General features: G+C 34.8%; 1 protein-coding gene across 17 annotated transcripts in view; it reads right to left on the bottom strand.

The window, feature by feature from the left end:
• Positions 1-16104, bottom strand: part of ERC2 (ELKS/RAB6-interacting/CAST family member 2) — a 369674-nt gene that overhangs the window by 96842 nt on the left and 256728 nt on the right. For all 17 annotated transcript variants that reach the window (XR_011905070.1, XR_011905073.1, XR_011905076.1 and 14 more), the window contains 2 exons: positions 13986-14120; positions 1948-2013 (listed from right to left, as the gene is read on the bottom strand). Coding sequence is in view for 1 of the 17 variants with exons in the window: in XM_072347008.1 (XP_072203109.1) it covers positions 1987-2013; positions 13986-14120 (162 nt within the window). In the remaining 16 variants the exon portion in view is untranslated. The remainder of the gene's footprint in view (positions 1-1947; positions 2014-13985; positions 14121-16104) is intronic.

The following is a 16104-nucleotide window of genomic DNA, read 5'->3' as shown; positions in this document are numbered from 1 at the left end:
AATTTTCACACATCCAGGGATGAGGCATCCACAACCTCCTTGAGCAAGCTGTTTCAGTGCATCACAACCCTCTGAATTTGTTGTGAATTCTCACCCTTTGGCAGGCACCCCCACACTAGGGATGCTGCTCTGGCCCAGGGATAGGTTTGCCCACCAGCATAGGGAAGAGGAGAAGCTCTGCCTCCCACCAGCTGCAGGCTGCACAGCCTCAGTAAGTCTCCTTCACTTGAAAAGAAATAGTAGACAATGTATTTGCCAAGGGTCAGTTATATAGCAATGCCAGATAAATTCTGCAGGTATTGGAACAAAAGTGTCAGAGAGGAATGTCTGTTTTTAAAGTGGAAATATGTATGGGTCAGGAAAATAAATGGAGATTTACCCTCCACACCCAAATGAATGACACTGGCAAACAGCTGAAAGTTATATTACTTTTAAAAAGCACCATAAGCTGTCATTAAAATATTATGCAGCTGCCTTAACAGAATTTGCTAATTGCTTAAAACACAACACTAAGAAGACCCATAAACCTTTTTTAGATTTTTATGTGAAAAAGAACAATTTCTGACTTGTTTCATGGCTGCTTAATTTCAAGAAAGAAGAAAGTAACTAGAAGTTATTTAGAATATTAATCATATTCTTTTGTTACCACATGCAACCGTATGTGTTGTGTGAGCGCACGATGGAGCTATAGGTGTCCCTGCTCACTGCAGGGGTTGGACCGGATGGCCTTTAGGGGACACTTCCAACTCAAACATTACCATGATTCTATGATTCTATGTGTATGCTTAATTTTTTAAAACAAAATGCAAATGATTATGGATATCACTAACCTCACATCATTTGCAACTGCTCTGAACAGCAAGTATAACGAAGTTTTTTTTAAAGCAAAGATGTTACCAACAAGAACATTGGTAATTTTATTCCTGTCATGTAGATTGAGTGGCTTGTAGCATGGCTTATAACAGCACTGGAAGCAAAACAAATCATACAGTCTTCAGCTTGGGGTGACAGAGGCCAAAGCAATATAAAGAGTAAAGTATGACAGTTTTAATAACACGTTAGTCACATGCACGTTAATCTTCACTAATGTGAGTAGATTTTGCTCCTCTGAAGTCCCATTGTACCAAACAGAATTGTTCCAGTAAGAGGAAGCGCCAAGAGACTGTTTTATAGGAGGGAAGCACCATGCCTGGTACCCTTGTGCTGTCCACTGTTAAGGGCCCATAGCAATTGTGAACTGCAGCAGGTTACTGACAGCCCCAGAGGTGAGCATCGGGAGAGTGGATGTGCACCAATTAATAGCTGAGACAAAGCGACCATGAAGCATTTACTCACACTTGAAAAACAAAATAAGCTGCACCTTCTTACTTTTAAATATCACTGTCATGTTAAAGTATGCATGTTCATAATTCATAAAAAGGTCATACTTTCCTTATTAAGCATTTGCTGCTTATGTTAAAATTTCAATTAAATATTTTAACTTTTTTTTTTTTTTTTTTTTTTTTCCCCATATGTATGTATGGAAAATATTCCATTAAAATCAGACCCTTAATCTCCGGCAAATTTTCTTAAATAGCGAACTTTCATATTAATTCTGAAAAGATATTGCAGTTTTCTTACAGGGAGTTTCACGATGATACAGCAGATTAACACCATTTTAACGAAATTCTCATTTGTCAAACACAGGGAATTATTTAGGCAGCTGCAGAGACAAATATACTTCTCTCAAAGTTTCAGACCTGTCTACATCTTTAACCAAAACAGGGTATGAAAAGGTTAAACAATTAGACCATTACACATTGTAATTTCTCATAGTTCATTGCAAAGGAGAAAGCACTTTTATACAGTTCACAAACACTTGGTGAGTAACATAAAGCTTCATGCAGTTTAAAATAAAACAATACAAAGTAGACTGCAATTTGAAAGAGATAAAAAAGAGTTTCTCACCCCTCAAAATAAAACTGGAACTTTGGTTTATAGGAACGGCTATGCCCATATACCCTCCTCATCATCCTGTGTGCCAGACATTAGGAGATGCATAGAGATGTTAGCATTGGAATGAAAGAAGAAAAGGTTAGTTACTTTGGTGCATGTAAAAGACACTGTTCTTGCCTGTTAAAAACACATTTTTTTAATGAAAGCCAGTGAAAGCAAATAAACAAATCTGTGTTAATAAACAAGAATTTGCATCTATAGCAACCAATAACAAAGACCAAAACAATTTTTCCCACCCAGTTAAGACAGTGTGTAGGATGTAGATTATGAGATTAAATATTAAAAGATTATCTGTTTTTTAACTGCATGCAATTCCATGTCATTGCAATGACAGCAGAAACAGATTAAACCTTATAAGTAAATAAAGTAATTACTATAATCAAATTGTCTTACATTTTGTTTGGTTGAAAGATACAGAAACTGCTATAGAATTAGAAAAATCTGTTGTTAGTGAAGTAGAATTTTCTATTATGCTGTTAATTAAATCTATCTTTTTAAGCAAATTTTAAACACTGTGCATTGTTTGCAGACAGCTTCTATCCTTTATTGCATTTTTTCATCATTAATATCACTCATTCATTAACAGTTTTTATGTTAATTAACACAAATGACAAATACAAAAAATCATAGCAACTTTATGAATTTCTTTTTAAAAAGGGGACTATTTTACTGTAGATATACTCAAGGGAGAAAGGCATTATTTTACATTCATTACTAACTTGAAGTTAAAAAGAAAATGAAAAACGTGAACTAAATCAAGAAAGTGAAACATCCTTCCCCAGATGTGTTTACTGAGGATTACATATTTTACAATGATGCACACACAGACGTCAGTGTGTATATCTTGATGTAGTTATACTGTGCCAAATGCTGATGTGATACCAAGCTCCTAGGACAGAGGTACACAGTGTGTTGTGTTTAACTCAGCGTTTCAAAATCAAATAAAACCTTATCATTTTAGACATTCTTAAAATTAACTCCTTAGCATTTTGTTAAAAAAATAAAATAAAATAAAATAAAATAAAATAAAATAAAATAAAATAAAATAAAATAAAATAAAAACATAAAAGGCATTCTGTAGTTTCAAAACTCTGGAAGTTAGCCGGTGTAACATATTGCCAGCACTTAATTAAATCTAAAAACTAAATAAAATCAATAAAATGAATGGCAATTAATTATGATTGAAGCAGACAGGAATTTTAGCTTGAAAATATACACTGCCAGTATCACTACTGTTCCTAGTCCATTCTTGGAATAAAAAAAAGAGCTCCCAGATGTCAACTGTTATTAAAAACCAGATGTTAAGATAGATGTCTTGCATATTGCTGAATTAAGTAAAGAGATCTGACAGTCCACTATAAACTTAGCTATCATTTAACACAGGAGAAATGTGGGTAAATTTTTTACAGTTAACTTGGAACAAAATCTCGGTTCTTTGGTCTGCACAACTACAACACAAAGCAAAGATGCAGTAAGACCTGAATATTCCTAATTCTTTTTTGGGAAAAAAAGGGGGACAGATTCTGTAAAATGTCCAATTAGCTGGATTCGCCTCAGTGAAAATAAGAGTCCTTCCCCCTGAATTCTGCAGGAGTTACTGCTTTTCAGTACTAGTAATGTTAATTGAATTGACTTTGAAGTTCACAAGGGCTTTCCCAGAGTAAAGGTTGAAGAAAGACTGAAGGGTTTCTTTTCCACTGAGTGGTTTGATCCTATTTCACTAACAGAACACATTAGGTTAATCTGTGGTGATACTTTTAAAAACAGCAGAAATCAACAAAATGGGCAACTCATTACGTTTCCAAATGACTCCTAACTATGTTCAGCTGTTTCGCTCTTTAGTGCATTACAGTTCTTCCAATGAGCAGATATTCATTTTTACTTCAATTATCCACATGAACTTTTATTTATTTATTTATTTCTAAATAAGCTGAAAAATCAAGTATTGTCAAATACTTTTAAAAAGCATTACATGAAATCACAGACTATATTGTTTGACGCTGATCCTGATATACAATAAGCAATAAATTAAAAGCTGGAGCCTAGTTAATGTCAATCAACATTGCTGTACTGAGTACTGGTCCTGTCAAAATAAGTTTCTATCTCATTGAATTACACAGCGTCTTTTTGATAAGGTACAAGCTCTGAAATAATATCTTGAGGTTTCTGTAAAGTGTTTGACTATGTCTCTCAAGGCATTGGGTCAGCAAAATTAGCTCTATATAGCAGAATGCCACTGAAGGGGACCTGCAGATGCCTATTCTTATCCCAAACACATTCTGTAGTCCCATAGTGTGGTAGAAATGACTGAGAAAGACTGCTTCGAAATGTGAAGTTATTTGGGATTAGTTGAATAAATGTTATCAGCTGCATTCACATGACTGAAATCCTCTGCACAGTGTTACCATTTGAAAAACTATAGAGCAAACTAAAAAGACAGAAAACTGTATCTGAAATCAGTGATGTTAAAAAGGGCTTATGTTAAAAATAAACCTTTACTACAATGTTGAACAAAGACAAATACAGACAGATAAACAAAAAATGTTCTACATCTCATGTGCAGCGGCATGAGACCATTATTAGAATTACACATCTGGTGTTTGTGTCATAACTCTTGTGAATATTCGAAAGACTAACCAGATCAGGAAACAGCTACAGAATTACTCAAAACTAAGCTCAGCAGTGAGAGCCAGGAGACTCAACCTAGAACCTCACTCAGAAAATATTAAAAGAATAATATTAAGTAACGCATACAGAAAAGAAAGTTCTTTAGCAGAAAAAAAAGACTAGATAGATATCTGCAGGACATAGACTGGAAATATGGTACATATTTTTCAATAGAACACCAAATTCTGTACGACTGGAAGTTTTTATGTCAAGACAGACATTATAAAAAGTGCCTAACAGTATTCAAAATGAAATTACAGATTTAATGAAGAAATTATTGAGTGCTCAGGTCCAAATTATGATCATGAACCACTTCATCTTTGACATATACAGTGTATATACATAAAATCCTTTCCCATCTTTTTTTATGCAAAACTGTTTTAATGAGAATTTCTGTGCACTGACCTTATTCTGTACACAGAGATTACAATGTTTCCAATTTTACTGTTTCAGGAGTTCATAAAATAGAATTATTAAATTCTCTGAGCTGCTTTGATGGACAACTGAGAAAAACAAACAAAACACCAACCCAAAACAAAAGGCTCACTGGATTTTAAATTCTGAACATTAACAGCAGCCCAAAACCAGCTTCAACATACTGTCATGTCTTAATATCTTTTACTTATAAAATGCTGACTTAATGCCTACCACTGAGAACCTGTTCATATCTCATTTTCAATTCCACGCACTAATTACTTACAGAAACAAAATAGCATATAACACTTCTGCTAACCTAAGTAGAGGTCACCAACTTAGTAGTTCAATTAAGAAAGCCTATTACATGCTCTATTATCGTTTAGATAATTATAGCACGTACTCATGTCAGGTAATGCTCTAACCTAAAAATACTGGATGCTTAATTACAGAGTTCAGTAAAAAAAATAAAATTCCTATAGCTGTGAAAGAATTCCAGCCTTCATTTTCATTTATGAAAAGGGAAATCATTATAACATAATAGAAAACAGAATGTACAAATATAAGATCTGCATGGAATATTTAACAAACTCCTTGATTTCCTGTTAGGCAGTCAGGTTGTTTTCAAACCTGGACTATCTCCTTGCAGTGGATTGGATGAAAGTTATAAGACTATCAGCTATGCTTGTCATTACTCTGCCTGTGACAACTTGGGGATATTTAATAGTATTAATTATTTTAGTGCTACACACTGTAAAGATTTTCTGTACAGACCTGCACAACTATCCAAAAGTTCTGGATAAAAGGGACCTGAGTAGTACTGTGTTTATAAGCAAACTGCTCTATCAAGAAGTTGAGGTTTGGTCTCCACTGATGTTCTGAGACAAATGATGTTCATTACCTATTTTTTCATTCCTTACACACTGTGAAGCAAAATAAAGCTGCATTTATGCCTTATCATTTATTAATATTGGATCAGAGACTTCCAGGAGAATGCTTAGTCTTTCATATCAGTGTGTATCCTACAGAATCATTAATCTATGGCTCTTTCAAACAATAAACTATAATCAAGCATTTTTTGATTAATGTTTGTGTACATTAACTGCTTTTTAAACTTGGATCTTTCACTGGTTTATAGGGTCAAGAATAGCAGCCCAATGACAGAAACTGCAAAGCAACGTCTGATTTAGAAACAGGCAAGAAGGTGAAAAAAAATCAAGAATTACTGTTTGAATTGATAAACTAGTATACAAAATTAACTGTTATAAAATTATGATGAATTCAAAATAATTAAAGTATCAATTACCTTGTATTTTTAGAAATGGCACCCATGTCTCATTTATTTATGCGGACTACAGTGGTATCATCTCAAATACTATGAAAGCCTCTGCAAACTGACTATCCATAGATTATTAATTTGCTAACTATATATCATCATTATGCCAGCCTTTTCTTCTCTTACTGCTACTTACTGTAGTTTCTCTGCATCTTAAAAGGAATATCTGCTGTCACTAAAGAAAGCTTACTGTTCTTCTCCAATTACTGCAAAATTTAATGTCAAAAATTCAACTGCTATCAATCTAGCAAGATAAAGAACAGTGCCTAGAAAACACTATACAAAGATGTCAACAGCTTGCTAAAGATTTCTGTTTCAATATACTGCTTTAATATTAAAGGATATCTTAATATAAGGTTTGAAAGCGTATTTCTCAGCCTTGAGTTCTTTAAATTTTCATTAGACTGAGCAGAAAATTTGAGGCAGTGGCCTTTGGATAAAATGATCCACATAACGCATCAGGTTAGAAACAAATGTTGATTCTAATTATCATCTGCATGTCCAAGTATGTCTAAAAAATTTAAATATATCAGGTGCCAGAAATCGTGTGCCTATTCATATCCACTCTGCATATAGCATAGTCTTTATTACTCATGAATGCAAAATAATTGCAATCTCTGTGTTGCAGTAGCAACAGATTTACAGAGTAATATGACTGCTACTGAAAAATTGTATCTGTGTAATATCCATATCTTGGGGGGTAATCTGGTTTAATTTGGCTCCATCTTCAAAAACAAATTCCCATTACCACTGAATTGTGCTGGGTGACATCCTGGAATGCATCTTTCAACTATACTTCATCAAAAAGGAATTCAGTGTGTCCACTCCAACACAATTTCTGGATACAAACCACAGCACAATAAGTGGAGATCAGGAGATTTCCTTCTAATATGCAACCTTGATCATAACTAAAACTGTAACATAGATGCATTCGAGGACTGGAAAACTGTATTACTGTGAGGCCCCTTGTTTAAAATTTGGTTACCTGAATAAGATAGTGGATTTGATTCAAACAATAGAAAATACTTCTGTGAAACTGAAGTATAGCACACATCCCCTCACATTTATGGCATGCAAGTATCTTTAAGAAACCATTTCTGTAAATAAATATTTAAAAATTCATAAATCCCAATCTCATTTTAGACAAAAGCTTTTGCAAAACAGACAATGTTAGAAACTTGATGAGCTAAGCTTTGCTGGCTCTCTTCCCACACATAGAAGACCCTTTCTGACAAGGCTCATCACATTAGCCTTTCATGTGCCGGCATGCTACGAATTAATGTCTTAACTTGGGTTAAATAAATCCAGTGATAACCCACTCATCTCTTGAACTAACTTTCTGATGACTGATTTACCCTTTTCTCTTTATTATCTGTGACTATTAATGGGTCATTAAACATGTAACTACTGGCTCTGGACTGTGAAACTGTCATACTTACAGCAAACAATTACATTTGCAAATATTAATTTCCATTTGTAACATGGAAATCTACCTGCTAAGTAATGATATTTCATTCAATTCAAGAATTTACTTTAAAATCAGAATCTTTTAGAGCTTAGAGAGACTTTCATATAATACTCAAGTTGTAGGAAACATACAGGAGCAAACATTACTAAAGACTCCTCTCATAGACTCCCCATACATGGAACAATTGACTACAGAAGAGTTTTGTGCATGAATGATTTGACTCACTGAGCCTGAAACTGGAAAGAAGAAAGGCTAACAGTGGATTAGTGTAAGAGAATGTGTAAAGTTTCAGAAGCTCTTTATTTCATGTTTCACTTCTATATACAAATAGTTGAATGAATTTTTAAAATTGCTTCAGTAATATGGGTCTATGTTACAGGTCTATTTTCAAATCAGAGGAGAGGGGATCTCAACAAACTGTACATCATTCATTTATGAAATCTGCTGCAAAACTCATCTCAACATTTATAATATTTGTATATAATTACTTTATAATCAAACATACATACTGCCAATGAGGGTAGGCAAAAGGTTGTTTCTTTGCAACACCCAGACTAGCATTAACATGAATAAGATGTTTTACCAGATACTCATGCATTTTAAAACTTTATCACTAGATGAAGCAGAAACCCAATGCTTCTTACAAGAAGTGGCCCGTGAAATCAGATTTGCAATGCAAAAATTTATGGTCCCCTTTGTAGTGAAAGCCTGTGACACGTTATCTCACTTAAGTAACCAGTGCCAGATATGCAACTTCTGTTATCAAGTTACTGTCTCCCAGAAATGCATTTTTGGCTCTCTCAGCTGGTCTAAAGACCTATTTTAGACTATGATGGTGGCAGCTAATTTTTCTAGTAAGAAATATAAGATAAATGTAAACCTCTATATAAGTGTTGTATATTCTAACACACACATTCAGGGGAAGTGAGGGGGAGAGGTTTCTATAGCTAAACATGATCTCAAAAAATTCTTCCATATGTGGAAAAGACTGCAAAGTTAACATATAAATATAGATATATATAAATATACACACCGTGCAGTATGTATACATTTATATCACATTCATTAAACCTCAAAACATAAAAAAAAATTCATTTCTGTAAGCAAAGGAGAGGTATAGCTTTTCAATATACAAATCCATCTCCTTGAGGTATCATAGAGAGCAAAACCTATGTTCTACTTGTTACTTTTAATGCAGCTTTACCTTATCTGACTTTGTAGTCAAATTACAAATTAAATATAATTGAAAAGTATATGAAAAGTCATCTGGCTACGGTATAATTAAAATCAAGAGGTAAGAACAACAAAAGTACTAATAAATATTACATACTGATATTGATTATTATTAAATAAAATGAGAAAATTTAACCATGTTTGTAACTACAAGATGATAGTATACCAAAATCTAGAACTACAGAAACCCTATAAGAGAAATTCCAGCTCAGAGCAGACTCTCACATTTCAAATCTCTTTGTTTTATTCCATCACAGGTACTATGTGATCTACAGAGAAATGTAGGTTTGCAAGTATTCTCCTTATAATCTGGACTGCAAGTTTCTGTGGAAGACCACTTTGCTTTTCCTTTTAGTTTAGAGTAGATAGAAATAGCTAGATAGATGTCAGAGGCAGGAATTGTATCCATCTATTGAAATGGGCATGTGATAAGAATTACTGGCTTCTAAAAAATGCTAGTCAGGAACTACATCCACATTAGAAGCAAAGCATTTGCCATATAGTAGCATATTTATAATAAGCAATATCGATTTTATAACTGCATACAACTTAATAGGAAAATTGAGTATTTAATGGTGATCATGACATAAGTAGGATTTTATTGCATTTAGTTCAACAAGTCTGAACAATCTGTGACATGATCACAAGTTCTTTGTTCCAGAGGGACAATATGCACAGCAAAGATGAAAAATAAGAGGAAATACTTAAAAATATGAAAGTATTTATGTGACTAATTTGCATTACACTCCTTAGATCTCAAAGTAGTAATTAATTTAGCACAATGCTGGTTATTTACAGTGTATATGCCTAGGATTGTTTATACTGAATGTACCGACAAGCAAACCTTGCCCTGCCCAAATTCCTAAATTAAATAAATCCATGTGACTCTAATGAGCTCAGTGCAGGCTCAGCACTGTGCTAATGCAATTGCGTGCTTCCTTGCAGCCTGAGGTACCAGCAGAACAAGTTCATGTGCATTTAGTGAACAGACAAGAACAAGCTCACACCTGCCTATGTACAACATGTAAACATACAGAATAAAGAAACATACAGAATATTAAACAAAATCTGGGGTCAGAGATGGAACCAATAATTCCAACTAAGTGAATTAAACACGTATATCACGCAATAAAATGTCACTGATGCTTTGATGTTTTTCCCTTATATTTTTCTGCTTTCCTGAACAACTGAAAGACAATTTTTTTAATGTATTAGAAAGCTCCCCAGACATGGTATTTCAGGTTTCCAGACACTAAAGTTCTGCTTAGTTTGGGCACCCTGTTCACAGCCTAAGGAAATCTGAAGATTTCACAGTTTTCAAATAGCCATGGTTATTTGAGTGAGCTGAAATAATCTGTTTTGTTTTATGTTTATCCTCCTTCTAAAATTGTGTTGTTTATTTTTTAAAGAGAAATCCCAGTTTCAACATTTCTGAGGCCTGTTCAGGAGTTTCAGGTTGGCAGCTTTCCAGTATTGCCACAGAATATAAGGCATTATGGTAATGGGCAGGGCTGCCAAAATACACAAAGTAGCATGTACTCCTTTTCCCTTAAAATTGCATGTGGATCCACGTGGTGATTTGCAGATCAGGATCCAGACACCAAAATAACAATGGTTTGACTACATCATGGCTCTGATTTCAAAATCCCATCAGAATTGTTTGGTGTTTTCCAGTTGTCTTCTCTAAGCAGCTCCAAGAATATTTAGCAGTTTCAGCTGATATCTTGTTGCCAAGATCAGTCACCACTTCACAGATCAATAACTTTTAAAGAGCCTATAGTCTTCATCAAGAAGTTATTTTTGGTGGCATACTACTATTTTACACCATTACACTGTTAAGTTTCATGCATTACTGCATTAAATTTCTCAAATTAGTGAAACTACCATCATGCTTAAAATCTTAACTGGATTCAATACTAAGATGTCAGATAGATGTTTCTATAGAAGTAAACTGACTTTCTTGCTGGAGGAATGGCATTAATGGAAAATTCATGGATATTCTCTGACTCATCACTGTTCTAGAGAGAAGGACTTTTTCTTCTGTGCCTCTTTATGAGATTTCAGAGCAATGAAAATCATGATAATGAATTGGGATAACCTAATTCTAAACACTACCACCTTGTAGAAGGACCATCAGAAATGTTTTAGATATGAACACAATCTCTATGTAGCCAGATTGGATTAAAAGATGTAAAAGGACATGCTATATGCTTACATCACCACGTGACATTCCATCCTTTTGAGTGTAGCACCAGCTTTCTGGAAAGGAGCCAATTCCTACAGCCTTATGGTTTACCCCACGATATTCATCTTTTCTCAAAATTTATTAACTGTTTATGAAAATATCATCTCTCATCATAAAAGAAAATTAAAATGTACTTGTAGCCCTGGTGACCATGGAACAAAACATAGAACTTTGATTCAACTAACAGCTTGGGAATTCAGGAAACATGAAATTTGAAACATTTTGCATTTTATGCATCTCAAAATCTACAGTTCTATGAGCAGTAAGAAGATTTGACAGCTCTTATTGTCAGCAGGATTGGGAATAAAGTCTTCAATTATGAAAATTCTTTGGATCTCATACCTTTAGTGTTCCACTGTGTAGGTGCTGTATCAAATTCTCACATTTTTTAAGGAGGATAGAACAAAAGACATCCTTGAATGTAAGACCAATGAGCCTTATCTCTGTGCCTGGAAAGACCATGGAGCAGATCCTCCTGGAATTTATGTTAAGGCGTATGCAAGATGAGGAGGTGATCTGAGGCAGCCAGCATGGCTTCACCTAGGGCAGATTGTGCCTAACCAACCTGGTGGCCTCCTACAATGGAGTGATGGCATCAATGGACAAAGGAAGAGCAAGTGATGACATCTATTTGGATTTCTGCAAGGCCTTTGATATAGACCCACAACACATCCTTATCTCTAAATTGGAGAGAGATGGATTGGAAGGGTCAAGTATTCAGTGGGTGGGGTATTTGTTAAACAGCCACAGCCAGAGGGTTGTGGTCAATGAGTCTGTGTCCACATGGAGGCCAGTCACAAGTGGTGTCCCCCAGGGGTACATCTCGGGACTAGTTCTGTTTAATATCTTTATCAATGACCAATGATCTATCCAGTGCAACCTCAGTAGGTTTGCAAACAACTCTGGACTGGTCCTGCAGTGGTGCAGTTGATATGATAGAAGAAAGGAATGCCATGCAAAGGGACCAGGACAAACTCAAAAAGTGAGCCCACATGAACATATTGAGGTTCAGCAAGACTGATTGCAAAGTGTAGTATCTTGGTCAGGCAATCCTAGAAATGGATACAGATGGAGAACTCACTGAGAGCAGTTGAGATAAAAAGGACTTGAGATCTAGTGAATGAAAAGCTGGACATGAGCCAGCAGTGTGTACTTGCAGCCTAGAAAGCCAGCAGCTTCCTGCACTGCATCAAAGGAGAGGTGGCCAGCAGAGCAAGGGAGGTGATTCTTCCCTTCCACTCTGCTCTTATAAGGCCCCATCTGGAGTACTGCATCCAGGCCTGGGGCTCCCAGCACAAGAAAGACGTGGAGCTGCTGGAGCAGGGAGAGGGAACTTGGCCTCATCCAACTAGTGTACAAATATAAGATGAAATAAAACAACTATCATGTGCAACAGATATTTGTCTAACCTCTTCTTAAAGGTCTGAAAGAAAGGAGTTTCTGCTACATCTATAGTAAAGAATGTTCATATTTCTTTTGACTTACAGATTTGTTACACTTATAGCTTAAAAAAAAAAAAGTTTTTGTTTGTTTGGGGTTTGGGGTTTTTTTTTGTTTTTGTTGTTTTGTATATTTTTATAAATAACTTAGTTTCTCCTGGTAGAAATTATCACTTCTACTCTTTCTACAGTGGGCATTGGAGCACAATTGATCATCATCCTCTTTACAACAACATTTTATATATTAGAAGACTTATGACTTGCTCTTAGTACTTTCTAGACTAAACAAATCCAGTTCTTTAAGCCTTCCTCATTGATTATGTTTTCTAAAACTCCTGTCATTCTTATTGCTCTCCTTTTGTCCGTTTCCAATTTGTCTATCTTTCTTAAAGCATGGTGTTCAAAACTGTATACAGCTTTTCAGATGAAGTCTCACCAGTGCTCGAAAGAACAGAATAATTACTTCCTGTTTCTTCTCCAGCACTAACCAGAATTTGATCTAACTTCGTTGCCATTCTTTTTCCTATTATATTGCCTCAGTACATGTGAAGTCACCCTTCTCAATGAATTTGTCTTTACTGAATTTCAAATAACTTATTTCAGACTTTCTCTCCAGCTTCTTGAGACTAGATCAGTTTACTGAGCATCTTATCTGTTGCTACTGTAGCTTCTTGCATCTTGGTTGCAACAATATTCATGTTCTTTTGATTTCATCCCTGAAATAATTTCCAAAAAAGTACTTCACAGAATCGGATATAGGAAAGACCTGCTGTCCAACAATGAATAACTGAAATTTTTTTCTGTAGCATGTCATATCCATCAGTTGCATGGACATCCCATCCTGGTTTTAATGTATTTTATACTGTATATCATTGTAACTATTGTAGTTATTACAAATACATGATGGGACAGAGACAAAGGCCTTATGAATTCAAAGTATATATGTCACAGATACCATTTTCTTCTTAAGCCACAAAGCCAGTTACCCCTTTGAAAGGAAATTTGATTTGCTTGACATCATTTGTCATTGACAAATACAAACATAAAGCTGAGATTCTTTCCAGGTTGGAAACAAATGCCATACCTACTAGTTTCTGTACAAAGAACACAACACTAATATTGCTCATTTTATCTGTGGAATATTTGTTTCACCTTGAAATGTCAAAACTGAAAAAAGAAGTGACTGACCTGATCTGGAGAGGGTCTGTGGTTGGAGTGTTGTGGCCTCCCAGGAGATCGGTGATGGTGATGGTGGTGATGATGGTGGTAGTGGTGATGGTCATCATCATAGTTATCTGCCATCAGTTTCATTCTGTTTTGTGTCTGTTTAAGAGGGACAATGAAACAATTTATTACATGCTGGAATTTATTAATCTAATAATGTTTTGGAACGATCTTAGCTCCTTGTTCACACTTTCTTTTGGTAGCTGCAAGGATCTAAGAATATACGTTAGGACTGCTGGCTCAGAAAGAAAAGGAAGCAAATAGAAAAAGATAACAAAGCATGTGAATATATCTGTCTCAGTTTTCACATATGAAGAATCATACAATCAGAAAAGGACATGATTAAGGATGTTATGTTTAAAAGGTGTCAATGAAAACATTCAACTTTTCTAAATTTACTATTTTACAAGCATTGCCTATTTTCCAGTTTATTAATATGTTTCAATAATTAACTTCCAAAATCTCACTAGCAGGGATATTAAGCGTGCTTCAAGTATTTACAGTTATCTATCAAGACAAGTCAACAACAATTGTGAACAGCTATGCAAAAAATAAATTTTGGCTTATTTTTTCATTTCTTACTGTAAGCAAGGATCACCCTTCTAAATAGTAAGGCTAAAGAATCTGAAGTCTAGTTGATACAGACACTGTTGCTTAGAGGAAATAGTGATTATGGGACTTTACACATTGCCGAATGAAAGTAAGCCTTTGATAATGATCTTGAAAACAACATCTATGCTTCAGTTACTGCTTTGTAGAGATAATAAAATCTCATGCCACCATGAGGTAACAAGGTACACCCTTGCTCTTTATCATTACTACAATTATTCCATACCATAACATACACAGACTAGAATAATACAAACCTTGTTCAGGACACCAAAATTTTCTTACTACCTAATCACCCAATACCAGTGTATACAGCACTTATCTTTTCTGCTAGTTGGACTGAAGACTGTCCCAGGAAAACCTGTTAATCTTTCATCAAGTTTTACTTTTGCACTGATTAATCCCTGGAGAAAATGCCAAGAGCTTTCAGAGACCTCTGTCAAAATCTGAAGATTTTGTTCAAGGTAAACACAATTATTACTATGTAGATGGCTGAAGGAATGATTGAAGTCTAAACATATTTAATATCATATTCAAAAGAACAACAACAACTCATCTGAACCCTGATATAATTATTCTGTATGGGAAGAAATTCACTTGAAAGAGCATTATTCACTTTGTGCAACTTGTTTTTGTGGAGGCCATTTGAGTGGATCATGCACAAATAACTGGAAATATGTTGGATATAGACACTTTCCTGTTGACATTGAAGTTAAGAATTTGAAGTCAATTGCAAAAATTCACAGTTCCAGTCATGCCCCGAGGTGGCAGGACACATTCTGGCTGCAGCAGGACACTGAAAAACACATTACCCCAAGATTTTGCTCAAACTAATCATTTCCAAATTGGACAGATAAATTTAAATTCCCCTCATTAATTGGTGAATGTTCTTATGCTAACAGTTCTAATTGGATTCCAACTGGTAACAACCATGAGTTAATTAGCAGCCTATACCTAACATGGTAAAGAGTTTTCAAGGATTAAGGTAAAAACATTCTCCTATGAGAGCAGTCCAATACCAAAACTTCTGCTAGGAAATCCTCACTGTTAAATATATTTTAATGGAAAATATAAAAACTGAGATTTCAATTACATTCCTTGAACTTAATTAGTTTTGCTGAAGTAGAAAAGAGATTTTGAAAAGCAAACAAACAAAAAAGAAACAACCAAATATTTCTATTACAAAATATTGCCCTATAAGAAAAATGTAACGAGAGGAAAACTCTGAACCACTGGGATCACACAAAATCCTAATTTGTCTTTTTTGCAAGTAATTTTATTTTGAAATATGGTAATGCTTCTCAAGAACTGCACATGTTGACAGTTGGGGAACAGTAATAAACAGACTTCAGGAGGGCATTAGCACTCATTTCATGTTGAGATTTAAAAGAAAAAATACCTACAGTAGACACAATAACAAGAAAGAGGAACACTAACAGATTGGATATGTATATACTTTAACCACTGTCAGTCA

Source organism: Excalfactoria chinensis, chromosome 12 (assembly GCF_039878825.1).
Source record: "Excalfactoria chinensis isolate bCotChi1 chromosome 12, bCotChi1.hap2, whole genome shotgun sequence".
Taxonomy (NCBI): Eukaryota; Metazoa; Chordata; class Aves; order Galliformes; family Phasianidae; genus Excalfactoria; species Excalfactoria chinensis.
The sequence above is the reverse complement of the archived record's forward strand: the minus strand, read 5'-3'. Positions and strand labels throughout refer to the sequence as shown.